We start from the raw sequence: 23,462 nt of genomic DNA, 5'->3' as shown, positions 1-23,462 counted from the left end.
GGTTCCTAGGTGGAACATAGGGCCATAATAGACCACCAAAATTTCTATTTTAAACAATATAAATCCAAAACGGAAAAAATCAGAGAAAAAACAAGCACATTTTACGAGTTACCGATATAATTTCAGTAATTATCGAAATTTTTAGGTAAGTTAAACATAAAAAACAGTGTTGTCAACTTTTATTGATTTATCGATACTTTCCATTCCTAATTTTGCGTTTTAATTTTGCCGGTTTTTGTCAGTAACTGCAAAAATAATTTACGGAATTCTATTTCTGATCTATATCTGGTAGAAAAAATACTATGTGCAAAATATGGACAAATATGTGGGACAGTTATCGAGTGGACTGATATGGGCCATCTTCAAACTTATTCTACATCGTGCTCTTGAAGCAACTTTAAATGGAAGGTGCTATCACCTGGGAAATTTTTTGGGGATTCATAGATGAGAAAAATCAAAAAAACAAAAATAAAAATCGCCGGATCGTTTTTTAAATAAATCGCGAATCAAGTTGGCATTTTTAAGGTTTTTAGGTTTTCACGATTTTGCTTGGAAACCACAAGTCCTATCGAAATGGGACAAAAGAAAATGTTGTAGCTATGAAAATTATCTACAAGATCAACTTTTATGACTGACTGTATCGTCTACTTATAAAACAATGTCATGACTGCAATTTCCCAACTTAAACTTATATATCTCAAAAATTGTACAACCTATGAAAAAGGTACGAAATCCAATCTTTTAGAAAATCTACACTGCTAAAACATTTTCGCAAGTCCCATTCCGATAGGACATGCGGTTTCCAAGAAAAATTGTCAAAACCTTAAAAAACATAAAAATGTGAACTTTGACCGCGATTTATTTAAAAATCCTACCAGCGATTTTGTCTTTTTTGGATTTTGCTCACCTATGAACATTGCTGTTTCAAAATCCGCAAAACTTCCCAGGTGTAAGCACCTTCCATTTAAAGTTGCTTCAAGAGCACCGTGTTTGGACACAAAATTACAACAGCCAAATTTTGGACCGAATCGGTTAATTCGTTCGAGAGTCATCCCAGCCCCCAGGAAGACGGACGGACATGGCTAAATCAACTCCAAATTGTCTTCCAATTTTCGAGTTATGGAAGTTTAAATTGGGAAAATTTACAAACTCCTTCGCCCGCTTCCTGCAAATGGTAGGCAAGACATTGTTTTATAAAAGTGCGATGGAGCCAGTGCCTTGTCCAAATTGGAACTTTTACATCACAAAAATTGTAAAACCTAACAAATAAATAAGTATCAATTTTGTAGAGAATTTTAATAGTTACAAAATTTTCAATTACGATAGGGCTTTCCAAACCGCGAAAACCTAAAAAATTTTACCTGAACTTCCACTATCAAAAATTGTAAACTCCAGGAATGTATAATAAAGGTCCATCTTATAGAGAATTTTCACAGCTACAACATTGTCTTTAGTGCAATTCCGATAGGACGTGCCGTTTTCAAGTAAAACCCTGCAAACCAAAACACCCTTAAAAGTGTGAACATTGACCTCGATATATTGAAAAATCTCTTCGATGTGTAAGCACTTTTCATTTAAAGTTAGTAAAGGCGCACGGTGTGATGTAAAGAATCCCGCCGATACAACAAGCGTGAGAACCAGCTAAATGACAGCTGTTATTGTTCGACTGAAGCAAATGTGTGTACGAGGAGAAAGGTCAAACCATACCCAAGTTCAGCATCATGTTCTGGATCGGCTTCTTCGCGTCATAATACCCTCAGTATGTATGCTAACGAGGGTATATCACTTTCATACGGGCAAAATGTGCATCATCGAAATAATGGTTTTAGACCCCAGGTATGTTTGGACGAAATTCGTTTCAGACAATTTGGAGCTGATTAAGCAATGTCCGCCCGTCTGTCTGGGTGGCTGGAGCGCACGATAACTCTCGCACGGATCAACTGATTAGGTTAAAATTTTGGCTTTCATAATATTTTTTCAAACTTAGTTTAAGTTCGAAGATGGGCTATATCGGTCCACTACTTCCGGTACATCCACCACAAAAGTTCGAAAATGTTCGGAAAATTTATGCGCTGCATAACTCGTGAAGGGAGTAACCGATTTCATCCATACTTAGCACATCGTGAAATTTCTGCCAGACTTAGATCAGTTTCCAATATGGACTCAATCGGTCCATTGTTTCTAGTACCTCCCACACAAAATTTCGGATAAGTTCAGTTTAGGACCTGCTCTTGAATAGCTTTGATTTTTGTTGCAACAACCTGTATTCACTGCCCCCATACGCGGTGCAAGTTTCATCAGGGGGAAGTAAATACTTCCTGAAAAAATAGCCTGAAAGGTGCAAAAACCCCCCATGACACTGCGTGTAGTGGTTGGAGCGCACAATAACTCTCGAACGGATCTGCCGATTCGGTCCAAGATTTGGCATTCGTAATATTTTGTCCAAACATAGCATCAGTTCGAAGACATAGACAACATAGACAAAAGTTCAAAAATGTTCGGAAAATTGTACGCACGATAACCCTTGAAAGGAGTGACCAACTTGGTCCATAATTTACAAATCCAAATATATCTACCAGATATATATCAGGTTCGAACATGGACTTTATTTGTCAACTTATTCTGAAAAGTTCACTTTAAGACCTTCTTCCGAATCACTTTGATGTTTGTTGAAACAACTTTCATTCGCTGCCTCAATTACGATGGTAAAAGTTTTTTTAGGGGTAAGTCTTGAAAAAACAGCCCGAAAGGTGTAAAAACACATGTGGCACCATATGTAATGATTGGATAGCACGATAACTCTCGAACTGATCAACCGGTTTGGTCCAACATTTGGCCCTAGTCATAATTTGTCCAAAACTACAGTTTGAGTTCGAAGATGGGGATTACCGGTTTACAGCTTCCGGTATTTCCCTCAATATTTAAAAAAAAATTCACTAAAATGGTATGTACGAGGTCTCTTGAAGAGATCAACCAATTTGGTCCAAACTTTGGATCTCCTAACATTTTGTCCAAATTTAGTTGAACTTCTAAAATGGCCCATTTAGGTCCTATCCTTAAGGTACTTCCCCCACAAAAGTTTAACATTTGTGTCTAAGTGCTGTTTGGGGTCTTTTCGACAATCCTTTGGAAATGTATACCAATTATGTTTATTGTGGTCCTGTTTACAGCGATATTATGGACAAGTCCATGCTTCCTGGCATACTGGTCCAAAAGTTAAACGATGACCTATTGAAATGACTGGTGGGCGCGATATCTATCGAAAAGATATGACTCCCAAAATAAGATCCACTTCGATAAAGGATAATGTCGGTCCAACTCTTTTGAACTTTAATCCTAATCTGCGTTTTTGTCGGCAAGTTCAAATGTCCAAAAAGGGTTTCAATCCACATGAGCTGAGGGTATATCTATGTCGGCAAAGCCGACTGATACTTTTTTCCTTTTTTAATATATATTACAAGGTGGCAAAAGTATTCCTCCTATCAGAAAATGCTATAATTTTTGCGATTGGCCCCTAATGTCAGTTCTGTTTTGGCATTTGTGTAGTAAACACATGCGAACTACACGTTAATAAACAATGTTACGCTACACTGCTCAGAACGCGGAATATTGGGCACAACGTGAATTTCGTCGCAGACGTTTAGCCGCTCGCCTCGAAAAGGCTGGCACAACACGAGATGCTGCCATGCATGGCAGACCCGGAGTATCCGTTCTGCAGAGAATATTGCTGCTGTAGCCGAGGATGTCATGGAAGCGCCGTCGACATAGACCAGACGACTTGCCACGCAAATGGGTATCAGTTGACGGTCTTTACAGCGAATTTTGGTACAAGATTTGAAGATGTTTCCGTTCAAAGTCCAGACGGTGCATCAGCTGTTTGATTCTGACCGCCAATCACGTCTAACATACGATCAAGCCATCCCTAATCACCACCAAGAGGAAGATGATTTTTCATCAAAAATAATCATGAGTGATGAGGCGCTCCAGACTTCTTTTTGTTGGGCTTTTTGATGTCGCGGGTTTATGTCAACAAGCCTCAGACTCTTTCAGCTCTTAAAGACAATATCCGCCAAGAATGTGAGGACCTATCGCCGGAAGTTTTGGCCAAAGTGATGGAAAATGCCATAAAAAGGGCTCAAATGACAATAAACTTTGGCGGCGGCCGTTTATCTGATATCATATTCTCGACTTGATGTAAAAAAAAATTAAAAGACCAATAATCCACAAGAAGAATCAAAGTTTTTCATTTTTTTAATTACAGCCAAAAAACATCGCGAGGTTACTTTTGCGCCACCTTGTATAATGATATATTATAATGAGCAATTATGCTCAATTGAAAGCAGTCTTTACGAACTGTAAAACTAAGATTAAGGAATCAGGCTTCTCCAGAGACAACATGAAGTTTCTCCTCCATCATTTTACTATTTCCAAACATTTCTTGGAGTACATCTGCGTTTTTGTTGTTATTGTGGTAAGCTAGATATAAAGTCTATCTTTCTAAATTTGGATTTATACTTTTCTATGGATTAGAGTTACATATTTAATTTAACCCCATATTTTCGGATGTCACAAATATTTCTCATTTACTCAAAGAGTGACGTATCTAAAAAATATAGTTTCGAGAAAACGCGTTTTAATTTGCCAATTGAAATTTTACTTCCCAACTTAAAAAAAAAATTATTACATAAAAAATAAAATAACTACTTGGACCATCTTTTGTAAAGAGCTAGCCAGATATCAGTGCCAAATTGCTGTGCAAGTTTAAGCAGGATTTGTAGAGTTTTAGTACTTCCTAAACTCAAAAAAGAAAAAAAATTGTCGTTGATCTATGCCAAGCTCCTAGAAAATAAGATGTAACTTGTTGATTTTAAGAAATATCAACTAGAAATTTTAGTCAAAAGATAAAATAGAAGTCGTAGAAGAATTTCCAAAAACAACATAAAAACTTCCGTAGCCGCATATGCAAACCAAGTAACAATATCCACGTTTCCCCATTGCAATTTAAGAAGTATAAGATTAATTAATTTCTGGCCAAAATATTTTTATCAGTCTTGTAAGGGGAGAACAGAATGAACACAAATATTTTGGCCTGAATCAATAAATGACTTTGCTTCGATTCTATGTGGGTAGGTAATCCAGGATATCAAGGCTCAAGCTATTTATGGTCTGTATTTATAGCTTCTTACTGTCTATTTTGTTATAAAATTGCCCACAATTAAGCGTAAAATAATTATGGCCTGTTTCTTTAAGACGAATCGAATTCAAATTCGTTCGAATTACTACCAAACTCCTGTTGTTGTAGGAAATGTTTGTTCGATTGAAAGTAAAAACAATTCAAATATAACAAAAAAACTGAAGTTTTGTAGTAGTTCGAACGAATTTGTATTCGAATCGTCTTAGTGAAACAGGCCATTAATACTTCAATGCGTATAACTGTTGACGTAAAGTATACGCAATATAACATCTAAAAGCCTCAAAATGTTTTTAATCTGCATTAACTTTGTTATCTTTAGAATATATAATATTTTTGTTACCTTGTAATTATTAGGTACAGAATTTTAATTTTTTTGTGAATAATTTCAAAATGAAACGACCCCTCATTTCCATTGCACCTAATTATTTTAAAACAATTACATTTTCCTTTAATTTGTCTGTTAATTATAATGAAATGTTGTTTTCTTCTTCTCGCTTACATTTTCATTGCAGCAACAAATGACGATAACAATAATTATAGGAATATCTACAAGGACAATAACAAGGAAGGTTAAGGCGACAAAACAAAGTCACAACTGAAGACGAGATGGCATTGAAGAGGAGCTAATAAAATATTTTGGCCAGGAAAACAATTCTCAATAAATTTGTATGAAAATAGATAGAAAACAACCAAGAAGACAAATCAAAAGGAACCAAGAGAATTCCATGCCAACAACAAAAAATTAACTTCACGGGAACTAAATGAAAAACGTGATAGCATTTAAACGCGACAAACGTTGGCTTAATTAAAAGCAAAAAAAAAAAAAAAGAACTGGGAATAAAAACAACAATAATTTTGTTTTGCTTTTACTTTGAGGAAGACACCAGTAGCATGGACTGCTCTCGTACACACTAACTAATGATAAAACTGGGATACAAGGAAAATTGATGATAATTTTAAATTAACAAATGTTAATGAGCTTTAGCTTCAGTTTATAAATCTCAAGGATATTTGTCACCAACAAGAAAGAAAGAAAAAAACACACCATATTGTCAACACTACGCCAGCCAAAAAAGGACGAGGCACGCAATCAAAGAATGGCAGCAGCAATTTTTTTCTATGCTTGGTATATTTCAGGATTAATTGAAATTTCTTGTTGAAGAACTAACTTCGCCGCCATTCAAAAAGAGAGAGAGAAAAAGGAAAAAACGTGCAGGCATTTAAAGCAGTCTAATTTTTGTTCCTGCTTAATTTTAGCCCGGGCGTAACGCTTTATAAACCAAAACTAAGGCAAGAAGGTGTGGGCGCTTTTCTGTTGTTGTACATCACTGCTATATACTTACCCTGAATGTGACATTACTTGGGAAACGTGACTTACATTTTAAGGCCATAACAGCTAGTGCTTGTCTTGTTTTGTTTTTTTTTTTTTGGCAATTACCTGCAGACGCGTTAATGTCAATCAGTCAACCAGCAGTCTGCTGCCGCCACAAGGATCTGTGACCCAGCTGGCACTGAGCCCATACTGGAATTTTTCCTAATGAACATCACGTCAAGTAAATATTCTTCTGCCTGCAATATTATAAATTCTAGTCGCAGCAGCAGTACATCAACACACAGACACACTGGGTCAAACACCAGCAGCAAGCTTTATCGCCTTACCTGATAACCTAAAAAGATAACCGGGAGGAACCAAGAGACAACATACAACCAGCCAAATAAGAATTAATGCCAAGCTTATTACAAAAAACGTTCAATTTAAATTAAGAAGCACGCCAAATAAGAAAAAAACACGTCAAATTATTTTTGCACCCAGCACAGACGAGCTTCCAAAAAAACACCTCCAGGTTTATTGCCACCAAGAAAACAGCTCAAATTTGTCAAACTGGAAGTGTGATAAGAAAAAGAGAAGAAAACAAAGAAAAAACCTTGCAAACATGTCATTTAAATGCCAAATTTTTAGAAAAAGATTGACATTCTTCCACAATGTCCTTGAACTTAGCTGTGATGTTAGAATAATAATTTTATGTTGTTTTATTATTGCCACCATATTGCCATCAAACATCAAATGTGCCAAATTATCAAATCCCCAGATACGTCTACTTATCAATGATGAAGATTTAATGCATGAGAAATCGTTGAGGCATGAAGCGGCAGCGGCGGCGGCTGCGTCCGATTCAAATGCCAATGTTCACGGCGACAATAGTGGTGAACATTTTAATTTATATCGCAGTGAATTGAAGCGGTTGTCCTATGAGACGATACATCGCATTCTACGGGATGAGAATGAGCCATCGTATCGTCGTGAAGAAACAGAGCTGCGTTACTATCAAAAGCGCTCCCCACCTGCCTATGAAGATATTAGCCATCAGTTGAACAAAAGATCGACTGCGAATAAAGATGATCTAAGCCAACAAAATATAGCTCTGAATTATAGCAAGCGACAACTCCATGACTTTGTGATAACAGATCAATTAGCCAAGGAACTGAGTTCAGCAAGTTCTTTGGACTTAAGCGATAATCACCTGACAACGTTGAATCTAACACTCACCGACCACCTGCATGCATTAAATCTTTCCAATAATTCTTTCACTACGCTAGCTATCAATGAGAAATCCCAGCTAAAAACGCTCAATCTGAATCACAACAACATCAGTCACTCTTCGCTGGAGTCTAATATATATCTACACAACTTGTATCTTTCCGATAATCGTTTGGGCAACATATTATCCCTTAATTTATCACTGCTCAAAAATCTAGAAACTTTAGACATTTCCTGCAATCATTTGACAAATCAGGAAACATCTTTCTTTCCCGAACGCATGCATAATTTGAAACATTTAAATATGGCCCACAATCAATTGGGTGCCATATATCGTGAGACTTTCTATAATCTGCTGAGCTTAAATACCCTGCTGCTGAGCCACAACGACATAACGGAAATTGATTATGAAACATTCTTGGCTTTACCGAATCTACAATATTTGGATTTGTCGTATAATCAGTTAAAGGGGAAATCCATCAGGGCTCTACAGGGTATAACCGGTTTGGTGGCTCTGAATATTGCCTATAATCCGGAGTTGGGTCCCTACATGCAAGAGTTTGTGGCCTCATGGAGTCTCAAGGAATTGGATGCAAGTGGTACGGGGCTATGTCAAATACCTGCAGCATTGGCTCAGTCTGTGCGCTCACTGAAGTTGACGCATAACTGGTTGAAGGTAAGTTGAAACTTATTTTCACAATGTTTTTAAACAAAATGATTGCAGCTAGACATTTCAAAAGCCTAAAAGTATGCATCGCACATTAATGTTACTTAATTTAAATTTAGTTTGAGTGAAACGACCAATAACCGGACATGTGATGCCATAAATAAACATAAAAATATGGAAATATATCAGTTGGCTTTGCCGACCGACATATAGCCTCAGCCTATGTGAATTCCAACTTTCGTCTTTCGACAGATCGAGCACCGACTACACAATATTTTACACCAACATGATTTATTTAGTACGTTTTCAGAGTTAAGTGATTTTGTTTTGGAAAGAATGAATTGGGCGATGTCAAATCTTATTCAAATATGGATCAATAATAACAATATTTTAAAGGATATGATCTGTTCATAGATAACTCGGAAAGGTATATTGCCTACAACAACTGTTATTGCCGGTTTTTTGTGTTTTATGGCAATTGTCAACATCAAAACACCCACAAATTTTCTCAATGAATTTTTACAAAGATTTTTTATCGACCATCAGCTCCATACGTGTAGATTTTAATATTTACTTACTTAGCTGGCCCATTACAGAACATTTGTTCCATAGACAGAACTAAGAAAAGATCTCCAATTCTCTCTGTTTATTGCTTCCCTTTCTGGAATACCGCGCCTTGTCATCTCTTCATCCACTTGTTTGCGCCATCTATTCTTCGGGCTGCCAATTCTGCGTGCACCGCCATGTGGCTCGAATTTATACGCCTTTTTAGCGGGTTCATCATCGCTCTTCTTATTCTATGGCCTAGCCAACGCAATCGCTGCATCTCGATACGTTTAACTATATTGATGTCGTTGTACAGCAGATACAGCTCGTGGTTCAACTCGTGGTTCGACGTCGTTAATCACCGTCAACGCAGATTGGTCCGTAGATCTTTCGAAGAATTTTTCTCTCAAACACGCCAAGCACTGAATTATCTGCTTGCGCAAGTACCCAGGCTTGTAAAGCGTTATTTTTGTTTGACGAGGTATGGCTTTGTTTTTAAAGTGCTTACTCAAGCCAAAGTAGCATCTGTTGGCCAATATAATTCTAATTTTTATTTCACAACTGATGTCGTTTGTTGTGTTTACGGTGGTGCCGAGGTATACGAAGTCTTTTACTACCCCAAAATGATAGGAACCAACTTCAACAGTTGGTCCGAGCTCAATGGACGCATTGCTCGTCGACACCATCAACTTTGTTTTCTCGCCGTTTACCGCCAGACCCACTTTAGCAGAGTCTCCTTCGACCTTCATAAAGGTATCGGTTACTTCTTTAACTGATCATCCCATGATGTCTATATCATCAGCATAAGCAAGTAACATGTGGCTATTGGTGTGGATTGTGCCACATATCTTGACGTTTGCCTCTCGTATAACCTTTTCTAGCAGGATGTTCAAAAGATCACACGAAAGGCTGTCTCCTTGCCTGAAACCTCTTTTGGTACAAAACTCTTCGGAGAGGTTCTTTCCTATTTTAACTGAAGATTTTGTGTCAGTTAGAGTCATTTTACAAAGCCGAATGAGCTTTGCGGGGATACCAAATTCAGAAATGGCTTAGAATACCTTTGAACGTGGCGGGCTGTCGAAGGCTGCTTTATAATCGACAAAAAGGTGGTAGGTGTCGATCTGCATCTCTTGGGTCTTCTCCAGGATTTGCCGCAGGATAAATATCTGGTCGTTGGTAGACTTGCCAGGTCTAAAGCCGCATTGGTAAGGTCCAATTATTTCGTTGACCATAGGCTTTAGTCGTTCGCACAGTATCCTAGACACTATCTTGTAGGCGATAGGGAGAACACTTTTGCCCCTATAGTTGGAGCATAAAGTCTTATCTCCTTTCTTATGGACCGAATGCAGGATGCTCAGGTTCCAATCGTCTGGTACGCGTTCTTCCTGCCAGATGGAGCTAACTAGCTGATGCATACACCTTATCAGTGTGTCGCCTCCGGTTTTTTAACAGCTCGGCTGGTAGGCCATCGGCTCCTGCTGCCTAATTATTCTTCAGCCGGTTTATTGCTGTCTTTACCTCATATTGGCCCGGTGGTATACATTCAATACCATCTTCTTGGATTGGATCTGTGGTATCTTCGTCGACTTCGCTACTATTGGATACCAACAGTTTGGAAAAATGTTCTTTCCACATCCTTAGCACACTATCTGTATCAGTTACCAAATTACATTAGTGGTCTCTACAGGAGGATGTGTGCCAAAGCCAGTTTGATGTTTCACTCTTTTCTAGAATTTTCGACCTTGATGCTGTCTCCTGTACAACTCGATTTTTTCACACTACCGCTTTTCCATCTCTCTCTTTCTCCTGCGGAAAAGACGTTTCTCCTCTATCCTTTTCTCCCGAAACCTCTCTCGTGCTCTACGCGTTGTTACTAATTTTAAAGTAGCCCTATATGCCGCATTTTTCTCTTCGGTAACAGCAAGACACTCCTGGTCATATCATGGATTTCTTGGTGGAGGTCTCTGGTATCCAAGTACTGATTTTGCGGCTGTTTGCATGGAGTGGGCAATGTTTTGCCATTGTCCTGATATGTTATCTGGACGAGGAGTCCTTTGATTAAGCAGTTGGGCCAGTTAAGTGGAATATGCTGTGGCAGCTTACCGATGTCCAACTTCCGCAATTTGTTTACTACATTTAATCTGGTACGTACCTCTGCTGCAAAAAGGTTTTGGTCCGAGCCTATGTGTGCACCTCGAAACGATCGTGCATCCAACACGCTTGATGCATGGCTTCCATCTATCACAAGGTGATCAGTTTGATTCCTTGTTCTTTGATCTGTCGATAGCCAGGTGCTTTTATGAATAACGAGGTGCTTAAATCTGGTACTGCTAACCACCATGTTTTTTGCAGCTGCAAAGTCTGTCACCTCATACCATTGTCAGATGTTTCGCTGTGGAGACTGAATTTCACGACTGTTGAGCCAAAGATATTCTCCTTTCCAATTTTGACATTAAAATCGCCTAGTATAATTTTAATGTCATGGGCAGGGCAACGTTCATAAGTTTCTTCTAAGCGCTCGTAAAATATATCTTTGGTCTGTTCGCCCTTTTCTTCAGTGGGAGCATGAGCACAAATAAAGGTGATGCTGAAGAATTTTGTTTTTAATCGAATCGCAGCGAGTCTTTCATGCAATGGGGTGAAGCTGGAGACCAGATGTTTTAACCTCCGACCAACTACAAATCCGAAACCAAACTCATGCTTTGTGTCATGGCAGCTATAATACAGTGCGTCAGCTTTAGGTGTTGTTGTGACGCCTTTCCCAATCCATCGAATTTCCTGAATGGCAGTAATGTCGGCCTTGTACTTTTCAAGTACATGCGGAAAATGCGGCATCAGCTCCATAAGCGTAGGAAGAAGCTTTAATTTAGTCATAAATAAGGAAAATTATATTCATTGCTGCAACAGGAAAAAACATTTGCGAAAAAAGTCGAAAAGTCATCACCCTAATATCCACATTACAACATGGGTACTATCTCTAGGGTTTGGATTTTTTCTTTTTAAAGTTCTCACTAGATTTACTAATAAATTAATTATGTCAGTTCTTGAATTAATTTTATAAAAGTTTGCTACATTGTTTACTAATTTAAAACAATACATAATAACTTATAATTTCATAGAAATATAAAACGTCAGATTTCATTCCTCATTCTCCTCCTCCCACCACCCTACAATAATCTAATTTGTTCCCACAATACTTGCAACAAAGATAACATTCATACCATTTACTTGTTTATAATATTTACTTAAAGTTCTTTTTTGGGTTGTGTTGTTAGCCTTTAGAAAATCTGTGGCAGACCAGAAAATCCAATACTAGTATCCTCAAAACTATTTTCGTAATTATTCTAAAAACTAATTGTAATCCGGTTTCTATTTCATTTTACTCTCTCTCGACTTCTGCCAGTGTCTTCTGTATATTATTGAGATAAACATTTGAACTCACACAAGAGCACACGCACGCATAAAGAGGGCCAATTTACCAACAGCAACAACCACATAACCTAGCATCCTTACAGAAGAAAACATACGGCAGAACATTTAAATCCTTTGCCATATTTTGTAACCACAAAACCCCATTTGGTATGGGGTAACAAAGGCGGCACAGAGACAGTGCAAATGGGGAGAGGGGAAGACACAGACGGTATTCAAAAGAATACAAATAACCATATGCAAATAGAAAATTGAAATATCAAATATTATCATTACGAGTATATCAGTATATTTTATGTGAGTGTGTATGAGAACAGTAGAGTACCCCAAGTCCATATCATTTACAACAACGCACAAGTATTCAACTTTTCATTTTGTGGACAAAGTATTGCTGAAGTACTCCGCACAAAGTACGAGTATGTCGACGCCAAACCACAATCAAGACCTGGGACAAGGATTGAGTAAAAGGATCACACTCCACAAATTCAAAATAAAAAAGGCAACTAGACTGCTTCCTGAGTAGAAGAAAAAATGTTAAATGAAGACGAAGACGGCAGTGGAAGGGGGTACTGGCTGATACGACTACTTTGTGAATCAAATTGCGGCACAATTTTGTGACGGGGGGGATCTTTAATGTAGAAAAGTGTTGGTGAATATTAAATTAAGCATAAATATTTAAATAATATTTATAAGTAAACATTTAACATTTGAGGGGAAACACAGGCTATGAGTATGGACCTTGGCTTTGGGGTTGTTATTAACCTGTAAGGCATATTCAAATTTAGTAAATGAGGGGAGGGTTAAGTGAAGACCACTTGAAAGTTCATTCAAAAGATTTATTCAATCTTACTATTTATTTGTTGTAGAGATTGGGGGTTAGCTCAATTGCAAGTTAGAAAAGTTCGAAGGAAAGGGGGTGGGATTTTAATCAGTTGTGATTGTACCATTGTTTTTGGATTTATTAGAGAATTGAGCAATCATAAACTCATTTTTGGTGGAGGTTATAAAGCTTGTTCATTTAGCAAATAGTTTCAGAGGGCTCTCTGGGTTGCAAGCGCAATTTTACAAAATTATTTCTATAAGCACCTAAATGGCTTATAAGCCTGTGATAATCGAAACTTTCACCTATGGACAGATGGAATACCGGATACACAATCGAAATCCTTTTCATTAATTTTTGGACGTATGAACTTGCCGACAAATATATCAAATCTTTTGGGGTATTTATCTGAATAAATGATTAGATTCTGTTAACAAATTTGACTTGAACTTTGAACTCAGAACTTTTGCAGAGTAGATACCCAAAGGAATGGACCGATTAAAATTGTATCATATTTTGGGAGTCTTTGCTTTTGATAGTTTCGCGTCCATTTCAGTTGATCACCCTATGTGGGATGTAGAGTTTTTGGACCATTATGTCAGACAGCATGGACGTTCACGAACAACATAATAACGCTGTAAACAGGACAACAAGGGCTATTTTCGGTAAAAATTTCAAAACAATCCTAGAACACCCCTTAAACTGCATTTAAATCAAAATGTTGAACTTTTGTAAAGGTAGTACCGGCAGAAGTTGTCCGATATCGACAATTTTGGAACTTGATGTACGTTGGAAGAAATTTTACGAAATGAAAAGTTTCTGACAAAACTTATACGCAATTAATAAGCTATCGTGCTCATCAGTCGTTATAGCTGGTGTCGACAAGGTTTTTTTAGAGTTTTTGGTGCATTATCGCAGGAAGTATGAACTCGCCCCCGAAAGAAACCGTAGCGTATTGTACTGCAGAATATTTGAAAGTGATCGTCTACATGTCCTTAAACGGTACTTAAACAAGTGAAAAAGTATCAGTTGGCTTTGGCGACAGAGATATACCCTCAGTTCAAACACTTATCGATTGACGATATAGAATCGATTACGGCTACGATACCTGAATCCTTTTCCCTAATAATTGTGTATTGAGGGATTTCAGATATTGTGGCCCCTATTGGACGTATAAACCATCTGACAAAATATATTTTGGGATTAAAGCTCGCAAGTGATGCGAAGGAGGTACCTGAACGAATGGATCGTCATACTTCATTTTGAAAGTGGATCTTATTTTAGGAGTTATTTCAGTTGGTCACCGTATAAATTATAGGTTTTGGACCATTTTGTCTTGAAGCATGGACTTGCCTACGAAAAACACCACCGTGATGAAACTTAAAAAAATTGGGGTTTTGTACAGTGCGTCACCCTTAAGTGTTGTTGTGACGCCTTTCCAAATCCAATCAGTAATATTGGCCTTGTAATTTGTAGGTACATCTTCCAGTAAGTAAACTGCGCCTTCTTTATAAAGAGCCCGAACATTCCAGATGTAAATTCGCAGATCATGGTTCTTCGTTTGTGGGTCGTCGACTTTAGAGGAGTTTTTTTTTCTTTATACCATCAGACTTTAGGCTACAGAGGGTATATACATTTTGATACGATGAAAATGTGCTTCATAATAGTTAATTGTTTTGACGAAATTCGTTTCAGGCAATTTTGCGTGGATTTAGCCATGTCAGTCAGTCTGGTGGCTGGTGTGCACATAACTCTCAAACGGATCAACCGATTCAAACCAAATTTTGAACATCGTAATATTTAACTTAGCTTAAGACTGAACTTGGGCCACATCAGTCCACTCCTTCAGACAGGTGTTCAAAATTTTTCTGTAAAATATTGTAAACGATAACTCTGGAGGGAAGCAATCGATTTGGTCCAAACTTTACACATCGTATTATACTTTTAGATATAGATCGGGTTCGAATATGGACTATATCGGCCCATTCCTTTGGGTACTTCAAACAAAAAATTTGTGAAAAGTACAGTTTAAGACCTTGTTTCGGATAGGTTTGATTTTTATCAGCAGGTTGTTCTTCCGGGCCTCTTTACGACGGTAAAATTTTTTTCCGGGGCAAGGTCATTCTTCCTGAGATTATGGCCAAAAAGTTCAAAAAACCTGGCTATGCAGATATCGTTACATAACCGAAAAATTGATCTGTAGATCTATTGAAGGATTTTCTCACAAAACCACCAAGAACTGAGCAAGTACCCATGCTTCTGAGCCATACACGGATAGTATCCATAGTCTTATCACCACCAGATCCACTTTTCCAAATTAAGAAATGGCTTGAAATGCCTTTGATCATATAAGGTAGGCGAAGACTGCTTTGTAATCGACAGAAATGTGGAAGGTGTTGAACTATATATATCTTTTCCATGATTTGCCGCAGGCTAAATATCTAGTCAATGGTGGATTTGCCAAGTCTAAAGCCGCATTGTTATGGCCAAATTATTTCGCTGACCCTAGGCTTCAGTCGTTCGCACAATATACCTGACACTAGGGACTTATTCCCGTATAGTTGAAGCACGGAGTAGCATATTCATTCTTTTGGACGGGACACAAGACCCTCAGGTTAACATCGTCGTGCACGCGTTCTTCCTGCCATTTGGTGCTAACTACCACCTTATCAGTGTGTTGCCTCCGGTTTTTAACAGCTCGGCTGGTAAGGCATCGGCTTCTGCTGCCTATTTTTCCTCAGGCAGTTTATTGCTGTTTTTACTTTATCTTGGCCGGGCGGTATACATTTAATAACATCTCCTGGGATTCGATCCAACAGTTTGAAAAATGTTTTTTCCATAACCTGAGCACACTATTTGTATCTGTTAGCCGATTACCTTGCTCCTCTCTATAGGAGTGCCAAAACCATCAGTTTGATGTTTCACTCTCGTTGATATCTCTATTTTTGACATTTCCGTTTTTTTTTTCATTTCTTTCTTTTTCCTGTCGGAAAGACGTTTTCTCTCTCTCTCCTTTTCTCCCGATACATGCCTAGTGCGCTACGCATTGCAAAGTATTGTTGATTAGTCCTATATTCTACAAACTTCCCTTCAGTAGCATCACGACACTACTGGTCATACCATGGGTTTCTTGGAGGAGGCATTTGGTATCCAAGTATGTATTTTGCGCATCTTTGCACGAAGTGGGCAGCTTACCGAAATCCCACGTCCGTTTTAAATGTTTTATTGTGGGAACTGAAATACCCGACTGTTTGACCAACAATATTCTCCCATAGAACAATTTTATATTATCGACAGGACACCGGTCATGGGTTTTTTATGCTTGGATCGATCGTACATCCATATCTCAAATGTTTCATTGTAAGAACTGAAATACCCGACTGTTTGACCAAAGATATTCACCCATAGACTAATTTTAATGTTATCGGCAGGTGTGACCGGTGTCATGTATATTTTTGGTCTGCTCGCTCTTTACATCGACGGAGTATGGACGCAGATAGGGCTTTTAGCCGAATTGTCTTCCATCCACCGAGGTGAAACTGGAGACCAGATGTTTTAAGCTCCGACCAACTATAAATACGCAACCAAACTCATGCTATAATAAAGGCCGTCCCCCTTAGTAGTTGTGATGCCTTACCACACTGTGGTAAGGGGTATTATGTCTTTGTGCATTTGTATGTAACATACAAAACGAAACGAAACAGACCCATAGTTCCTTTTGGGGATATACATATAATCACTTTCTGAGTCGATTTATGCATGTCCGTCCGTCTGTCCGTTTGTCCATGTATTTTTGTTGGCAACTTACAGGTCGCATTGTTTGCCCGATTCAGCTGTTTGTCCGATTTCAGGTATTTTCTGTACCAAACACGCTATATATGTATGTCCGATTTCGATGAAATTTGGAATGTGTGACTGATTTCGGTCTAGAAATAAGTGTGCCAAATTATATCGAAATCGGTTTAGATTTGGATATATCTCACATATATATTTTCGGCCGATTTAACGTATTTTCTGTACCAAACACGCTATATATGTCCGATTTTGATGTAATTTGGAATGTTTGATTGAATTCGGTCTAGAAATAAATGTGCCAAATTATATTGAAATCGGTTAAGATTTGGATATATGTAGCTCACATATATATTTCACATATTCACAGTGGTGTAGGGTATCATATAGTCGGCCCTGCCCGACTTTGATCCCTTCCTTACTGGGTTTTCTGTAAAATGTTGAGAACGATAACTCTGGAAGAGAGCAATCGATTTGGTCCAAAACTTTTATACTTTTGAGATATATCGGGTTCGAATATGGACTATATCGGTTTAAACCTGCGAGTACCTCCCCCCTACAATGTCAAAATTTTTGGCGCAAGTTCAGTTGTACTCGCGGCCCCTTTTACGACGGAAAATTTTTTGTTGGGAAATACCATTCTTCTTGAGATATTGTCACAAGAGCTCTAAATAACTTTGACAGTGCCAACTAAAATGGCTGGTGAGAACGAAAACCTAGGAATTCAGTATCCGATTTGACCGAACCATTGCACAACAATTTTCGGGTACTTCCATCACACAAATTCCCTATTTTTACTTGAGTGTAGTTTGAAGGCTGTTTGAGGATCATTAGCAAATTTTTACCGAAAGTACTTTTTGTGGTACTGTCGATACAATGTTTTTGTGCTTCCTAACATAAAGCTACCATTGCCATGACAACTGTCGAAAGGAGAGATTGACATTGGTTCAACCTTTGCGCTTAGTAACATTTCATTCAAACTTAAATTATGTTCTAATATAGACAATATCGGTCCACTCCTTGTGTTTACATCCCACACAAATGTTTAAGGACATGATCAGAATCGGGTTTAGTCCCTTTATTATTAAAATATTTAAAAGCTTTTTCACAAATAGACAGTATTGTGTTCAATTTCAAAATCAGGTGTCAGATATATCTAATGTAAAATGTGGGGTCCCTCAAGGGTCTGTATTGGCTTCCCATTTATACAACATTTTTATGTACGATTTTCCTCACAACTTTCAAAATTCATCTGGTATTTTGTATGCAGATGATTCTCTATTGTATTCGCACAAAGAATCCCCTGCTGGTCCATTGGTAAACATTTCACATTATCTTGACAAAGTGAAACAGTTTTATGATAAATGGGGTATACAAATTAATTCTGCCAAGAGCGAAGCCATTTGTATCAGAAATGCTTCGGGAAAATGTAAAAGATTCGTTGTTCCTGAAAGCAAATCCTTACAGCTGTTTTTAAATGGGGTTGAAATACCATTTAAAGATGAGGTCAAATATTTGGGTGTCGAATTTAATAAACTTTTTAAATGTAATGGACATGCCAGGAAGGTCCGAAATAAAGCTCAAGGTATTTTTGCCACTTTTTTAAACTTTTCAATAACAAAATTTTACCTACCTAATTGATGTTATATAAGACTTGTATTCGGCCAGTCATTCTTTACGGCGTACCTATTTGGTTCAATATATCCCCGACTGTTATGAAAGAACTTGAGATTCTAGAAAGAAAAATTCTGAGACTCTGTATCGGTAAAAATTTCAAATCCGTTAATAGAAGATTTTCTAATAATTTCATTTATACACATTCTAAAATTAAGCGGCTTTCTAGCTACGTATGTGGCCTCTTAGAAAGGTTCATTCAAAGTATGGCTCTTCATGAAAATTCACATATGGTTGAAGCTTTAAATAGCCAGGTGATTGGTTGGTCAAATACTATTTGTCTCCAATGGGATATACCTATGAACACACCGATGGTATTTCTGGGTTTTATGAAAAGGTTCTTGCCGGAACTCACTGAGGGTAGTTTATTGTTTACCCTCGTGTGTCTGTTTTAGTTTTGTTTTTTCGTTTCTTTCCGTTTGTTTTGTTTTTATTTATTTCTTTTTTTATTATCTGCTTCCCTTAGTTTTAAGTACACAACCCCTAGAATTAAGAAACTCTTTAATCAGCCCCGGGAGCAAGGTCGATATTCATTTATGTAACAACCTCTACAAACTTCTCACATTCATGTTAAAGCCTGATGCTGAAGACTCCTTTATATAATTATACCCTCAGCCTTTAGGCTAAAGAGGGTATTTACACTTTGATACGGCCAAAAATGTGCCTCATCGAAATAATGGTTTTAGACCCCAAGTATGTTTGTACGATATCCGTTTCAGACAATTTTGAGTAGATCTAGCAATGTCCGTCCGTCTGTCTGTGTGTCCGTCTGTCTGGCTGGCTGGTGCGCACGATAACTCTCGAACGGATCAATCGATTCGGTTCAAATTTTGGGTATCGAAATATTTTGTCCAGATTCGATTTAAGTTCGAAGATGGGCCATACAGGTCCACTCCTTCAGGTACCTCCCCCACAAATGTTCAAAAATTGTCGCAAAACTTGTGCGCGCGATAACTCTTGTAGCGAATAACCGCTTTGGTCCATACTTTGCACATCGTGTAATTTCTCCCAAACTTAGATGAGGTTCCAATATGGACTCAATCGGTCCACTCCTTCGGGTACCTCCCACACAAAATTTCGGAAAGGTTCAGTTTAGGACCTGGTCTCGAATCGCTTTGATTTTTGTTTACGCAAGTTGTATTCGCTGTCCTCTATACGACGCTGTAAGTTTCATTAGGGGCAAGTCCATACTTCCTGAGAAAATAGCCTGAAAGTTACGAAAAACCCTATGACACCGTATGTAGTGGTTGGAGCGCAAGATAACTCTAAAACGGATCTGCCGATTCGGTCCAAAATTTGGCTTTCGTAATATTTTGTACAAACTTAGTTCAAGTTCACAAATGGATTATATAGATCCACTCCTTCCGGTACCTCCCCCACAAAAGTTCGAAATGTTCGGAAAATTTGTGCGTACGATAACTCTTGAAGAGAGTAACCGACTTGGTCCATACTTAGCACATTATGAAATTTCTACCTGACTTAGATAATGTTCCAATATGGACTCAATCGGTAAACTCCTTCGAGTACCTCCCACACAAAATTTCGGAAAAGTTCAGTTTAGGACCCGCTCTCGAATCGCCTTGGTTTTTGTTGTAACATCTTGTATTCACTGTCCCCTATATGAAGGTACAAGTTTCCTCAGGGGCAAGTCCATCCTTCCTGGAAAAATAGCCTGAAAGTTGAAAAACAAACCCTATGACACCATGTTTATGGGTGGAAGCGCAAGACAATTCTCGAACGGAAATGCCGATTCCGGCCAAAATTTGGCCTTCGTAATATTGTTTCCAAACATAGTTTAAGTTCGTAGATAAGCCATATCGGTCCTCTCCTACCCCACAAAAGTTCAAAAATATTCGGAAAAATTGTGCGCACGATAACTTTTGATGGGAGTGACCGATTTGGTCCATACTTTACACATTCTCATAATATCTACCAGATATAGATCAGGTTCGAATAGGGACTATATTTGTCCACTCCATCCCGTACCTCCCACACAAAATTTTGGATAAGTTCACTTTAAGACCTGCTATTGAATCACTTTGATTTTTGTTGAAGCAACTTGCATTCGCTGCTTCAATTACGATGGTAAAAGTTGTTTCAGGGGCAAGTCCATACTTCTTGAGAAAACAGCCCGAAGGGTTAAAAACCTCCTATGGCACCCCCATGGTCTATGTCGGTCCATTCCTTTAAGTACCATTTCCGCAAAATTTTTGAACTTTAATCCTAATCAAATTTTTTGTCGGTTCATACGACCAAAATTTTGAAACCTCCTAAATACATAAGTTTTTTGTGAAAAAAAGTGTTTCAATTTGCACAGGCTGAGGGTATATCTCTGTCGGCAAAGCCGACTGATACTTTTTTACTTGTTACGATAATACTTTATAGTCGTAAGTGTGCATTATTATGTGTAAAAATATCCTTTAATGTTATTTATTAGTCTCAATAAACTAAATTAAATAAAATGTTTAAGGACATGTCTAGGATATTACGACAGTATAATTTCTATCCGGGGTAAGTCCAAACTTACTGAAATAATTACCCTAAAGCTGTAAAAATCATACTCCCACCAACTATAGATCTTAATTAGATACCTCGATTTTGTCCATTCTTTGCACATCGTAATCGTTTTTCCAAACTTACGTCATATTGGAAGATGGACTATATTGAACCACTTCTACTAGTGGCTGCCCTATAAAAGTTCAAACATTTAGGCTAAAAACATTTAGGCTAAAATTTTATAATTATTTTTTTTCGGATATTTCTTATTAATACCGTAATATTTTGGGAAAACAACATATATTAGGTTTGCTTCTTTTTTAAATATCATAGTCTGAGTATATATCCCTGTCGATAGAGCCGACTGATACTTGTTTACTTGTACTACTTTAATCAAAAGTTTACCCCTTCACTAGAATTTCTAAAATATTAATCCCCATCTCTGACCAGCTTGCCGCGGGAGTTATAAGATGTTTGAAACATGAATCAGACATCCATATTTCCGTCGCAAGCTTAAAAATGTAAACATTTAAACAACGATGACATTTTATTAAGCAAAACCATTAAACTGATTATCATTGCTTGCAAAATTTTTCACGATTCGTTTTTTTATGAAAGAAAAAAATATGGACAATTTGACTTTATGGCCAAACGAATAGCCTAACACGTCTAGTTTACCGTTTACATATAGCACACAGTCGAGTACCTAGTAATTTTCTACCAACTGACAACCTTGGACTATTCCCTCAATGTCAGTCATTCAGTCAACTCTGGTACTAAAGCCAACAGCGACTACATCCTAAAAATAAATGTTTACCTTTACGGGAAACTAAACGTTAGCCGTAACTAAATACCACATTACACATTAAAGTAAGCACACAGGCCAACAAACAAAAATACAGACACAAGCAAATTCGCATTATAATTGTGTTAATGTTTTGTTGTTTAGATTGCTACTCCAAAAGGAACTTTCTATGTATTCGGATGATTATGAGACGACCCACAAAACAAAAAGAACAAAATAAGCAGCGATTGCATAAATTCACAAATAAACAAACCAACACCACAAACTAGATACCCACGCGAATTCCACCCGCAACAACAACACCAGAAGCAAAACACACAGAAGGGTATTTATAATTTGGGATAATTGGTATAAGGATAATAAAGATAAAGGCCTCAACACAATGCTTTGTCTGGCTATGGACAATTGCGTTTCTCGTTGGTGGATGAGTGTAAATGTTGTTTGTTCAGGTTTGGTGTGTTAGCCATGTTCTTTGTGTATAGATTACGTTGTTGTTGTTGGTTGGTGTATCTTTAATGAAATGAATACAAACTTGAAGTTGCCTACTTCAGCTTAACAGCATAATGAAGCTCAATGAATATTCATACAGCGCAGCTTATTTTGATGAGAACACAAAATCGACACAGGATGAACATCAAGGAATGGACAGTTATCACTGCTGTACACAGTATAGCTTTGTTAGCTGTAGCACATACAGCAAAGGGTTATTGATAAGTACTTAGATTATTTAGCAATGCATTTGTGAAAGCTATCGAAAATCTCGAAATAACTGAGGATATCCAAATATACATATTAGGAAATAACAACAATATTGTCTTATTTCAAAATATTTAGATAAGGAGTTAGAAACCCGTAACTTCCGAAGGCTGCGCTAAAAAGAGTTTCTCATGGAAGCCATGCAGGTTAAATCTAAAAAACACATTGCACGTCAGAAACGAAAAGTTCAATGACAGAGAAGCCACACAGCCGATATGTCTGATGAGCTGCTACCAACAGCGAAACCAGGTGGTTGTGTGGGTGGCTTTCAAAATATTGCAAAATATCATCGATCATTAAATTCGACTCCAAAGAGAAATTAATTAAAAATAAATTACATGTTTAACGTTTTTATAGCCCATTTTCCACCTAGTTGTTAGAAAATATCTATAGTCCTTTTAGCACACCCTTTTGCCTCAAACAATTGGTTAGTGCTTTGGTCCATACTCATTATTTCTTTTTTTGCTGTTCTTTTCAGTTTTCTGTTTCCTTTTTTTTTCAAAATGCCAACGTAAGCATCATTTGCTGGCTTGCGCCCCCTTAAAGTATCACCACACTTTTTCATATTCTGGCACTTGTCATGAATCTACTTTAAAAGCTTTCAGCTTTTATTGTACATTGTTGTTGTTGCTGTTTTGTTGGCCTTTCAGAGCTAAGCTTGTATTTATCGACAAATAACGTTTAGATTTAATACCAGTTGCTATTTTTTGCTTCATTTCGAGCTTCTTTGAGTGTTATCCCCCC

At 37.6% G+C, this 23,462-nt stretch overlaps 2 protein-coding genes across 2 annotated transcripts in view; one reads left to right on the top strand and one right to left on the bottom strand.

Annotated features, from left to right (window-relative positions):
* The window catches only part of timeout (circadian regulator timeout), a 669,268-nt gene that overhangs the window by 131,789 nt on the left and 514,017 nt on the right, over positions 1-23,462 (bottom strand). The gene's annotated exons all lie outside the window — the stretch shown is intronic.
* LOC141389141 (uncharacterized) overlaps positions 1-23,462 on the top strand; it is a 269,444-nt gene that overhangs the window by 160,538 nt on the left and 85,444 nt on the right. The window contains exon 3 of the mRNA XM_073960206.1: positions 5,707-8,409. Within this exon, the coding sequence (XP_073816307.1) occupies positions 7,129-8,409 (1,281 nt within the window). The 5' untranslated portion in view covers positions 5,707-7,128. The remainder of the gene's footprint in view (positions 1-5,706; positions 8,410-23,462) is intronic.

Source organism: Musca autumnalis, unplaced genomic scaffold, assembly GCF_047663935.1.
Source record: "Musca autumnalis isolate F117 unplaced genomic scaffold, ASM4766393v1 scaffold_1, whole genome shotgun sequence".
Taxonomy (NCBI): Eukaryota; Metazoa; Arthropoda; class Insecta; order Diptera; family Muscidae; genus Musca; species Musca autumnalis.
This window is presented reverse-complemented; position numbering and strand designations above follow the sequence as displayed.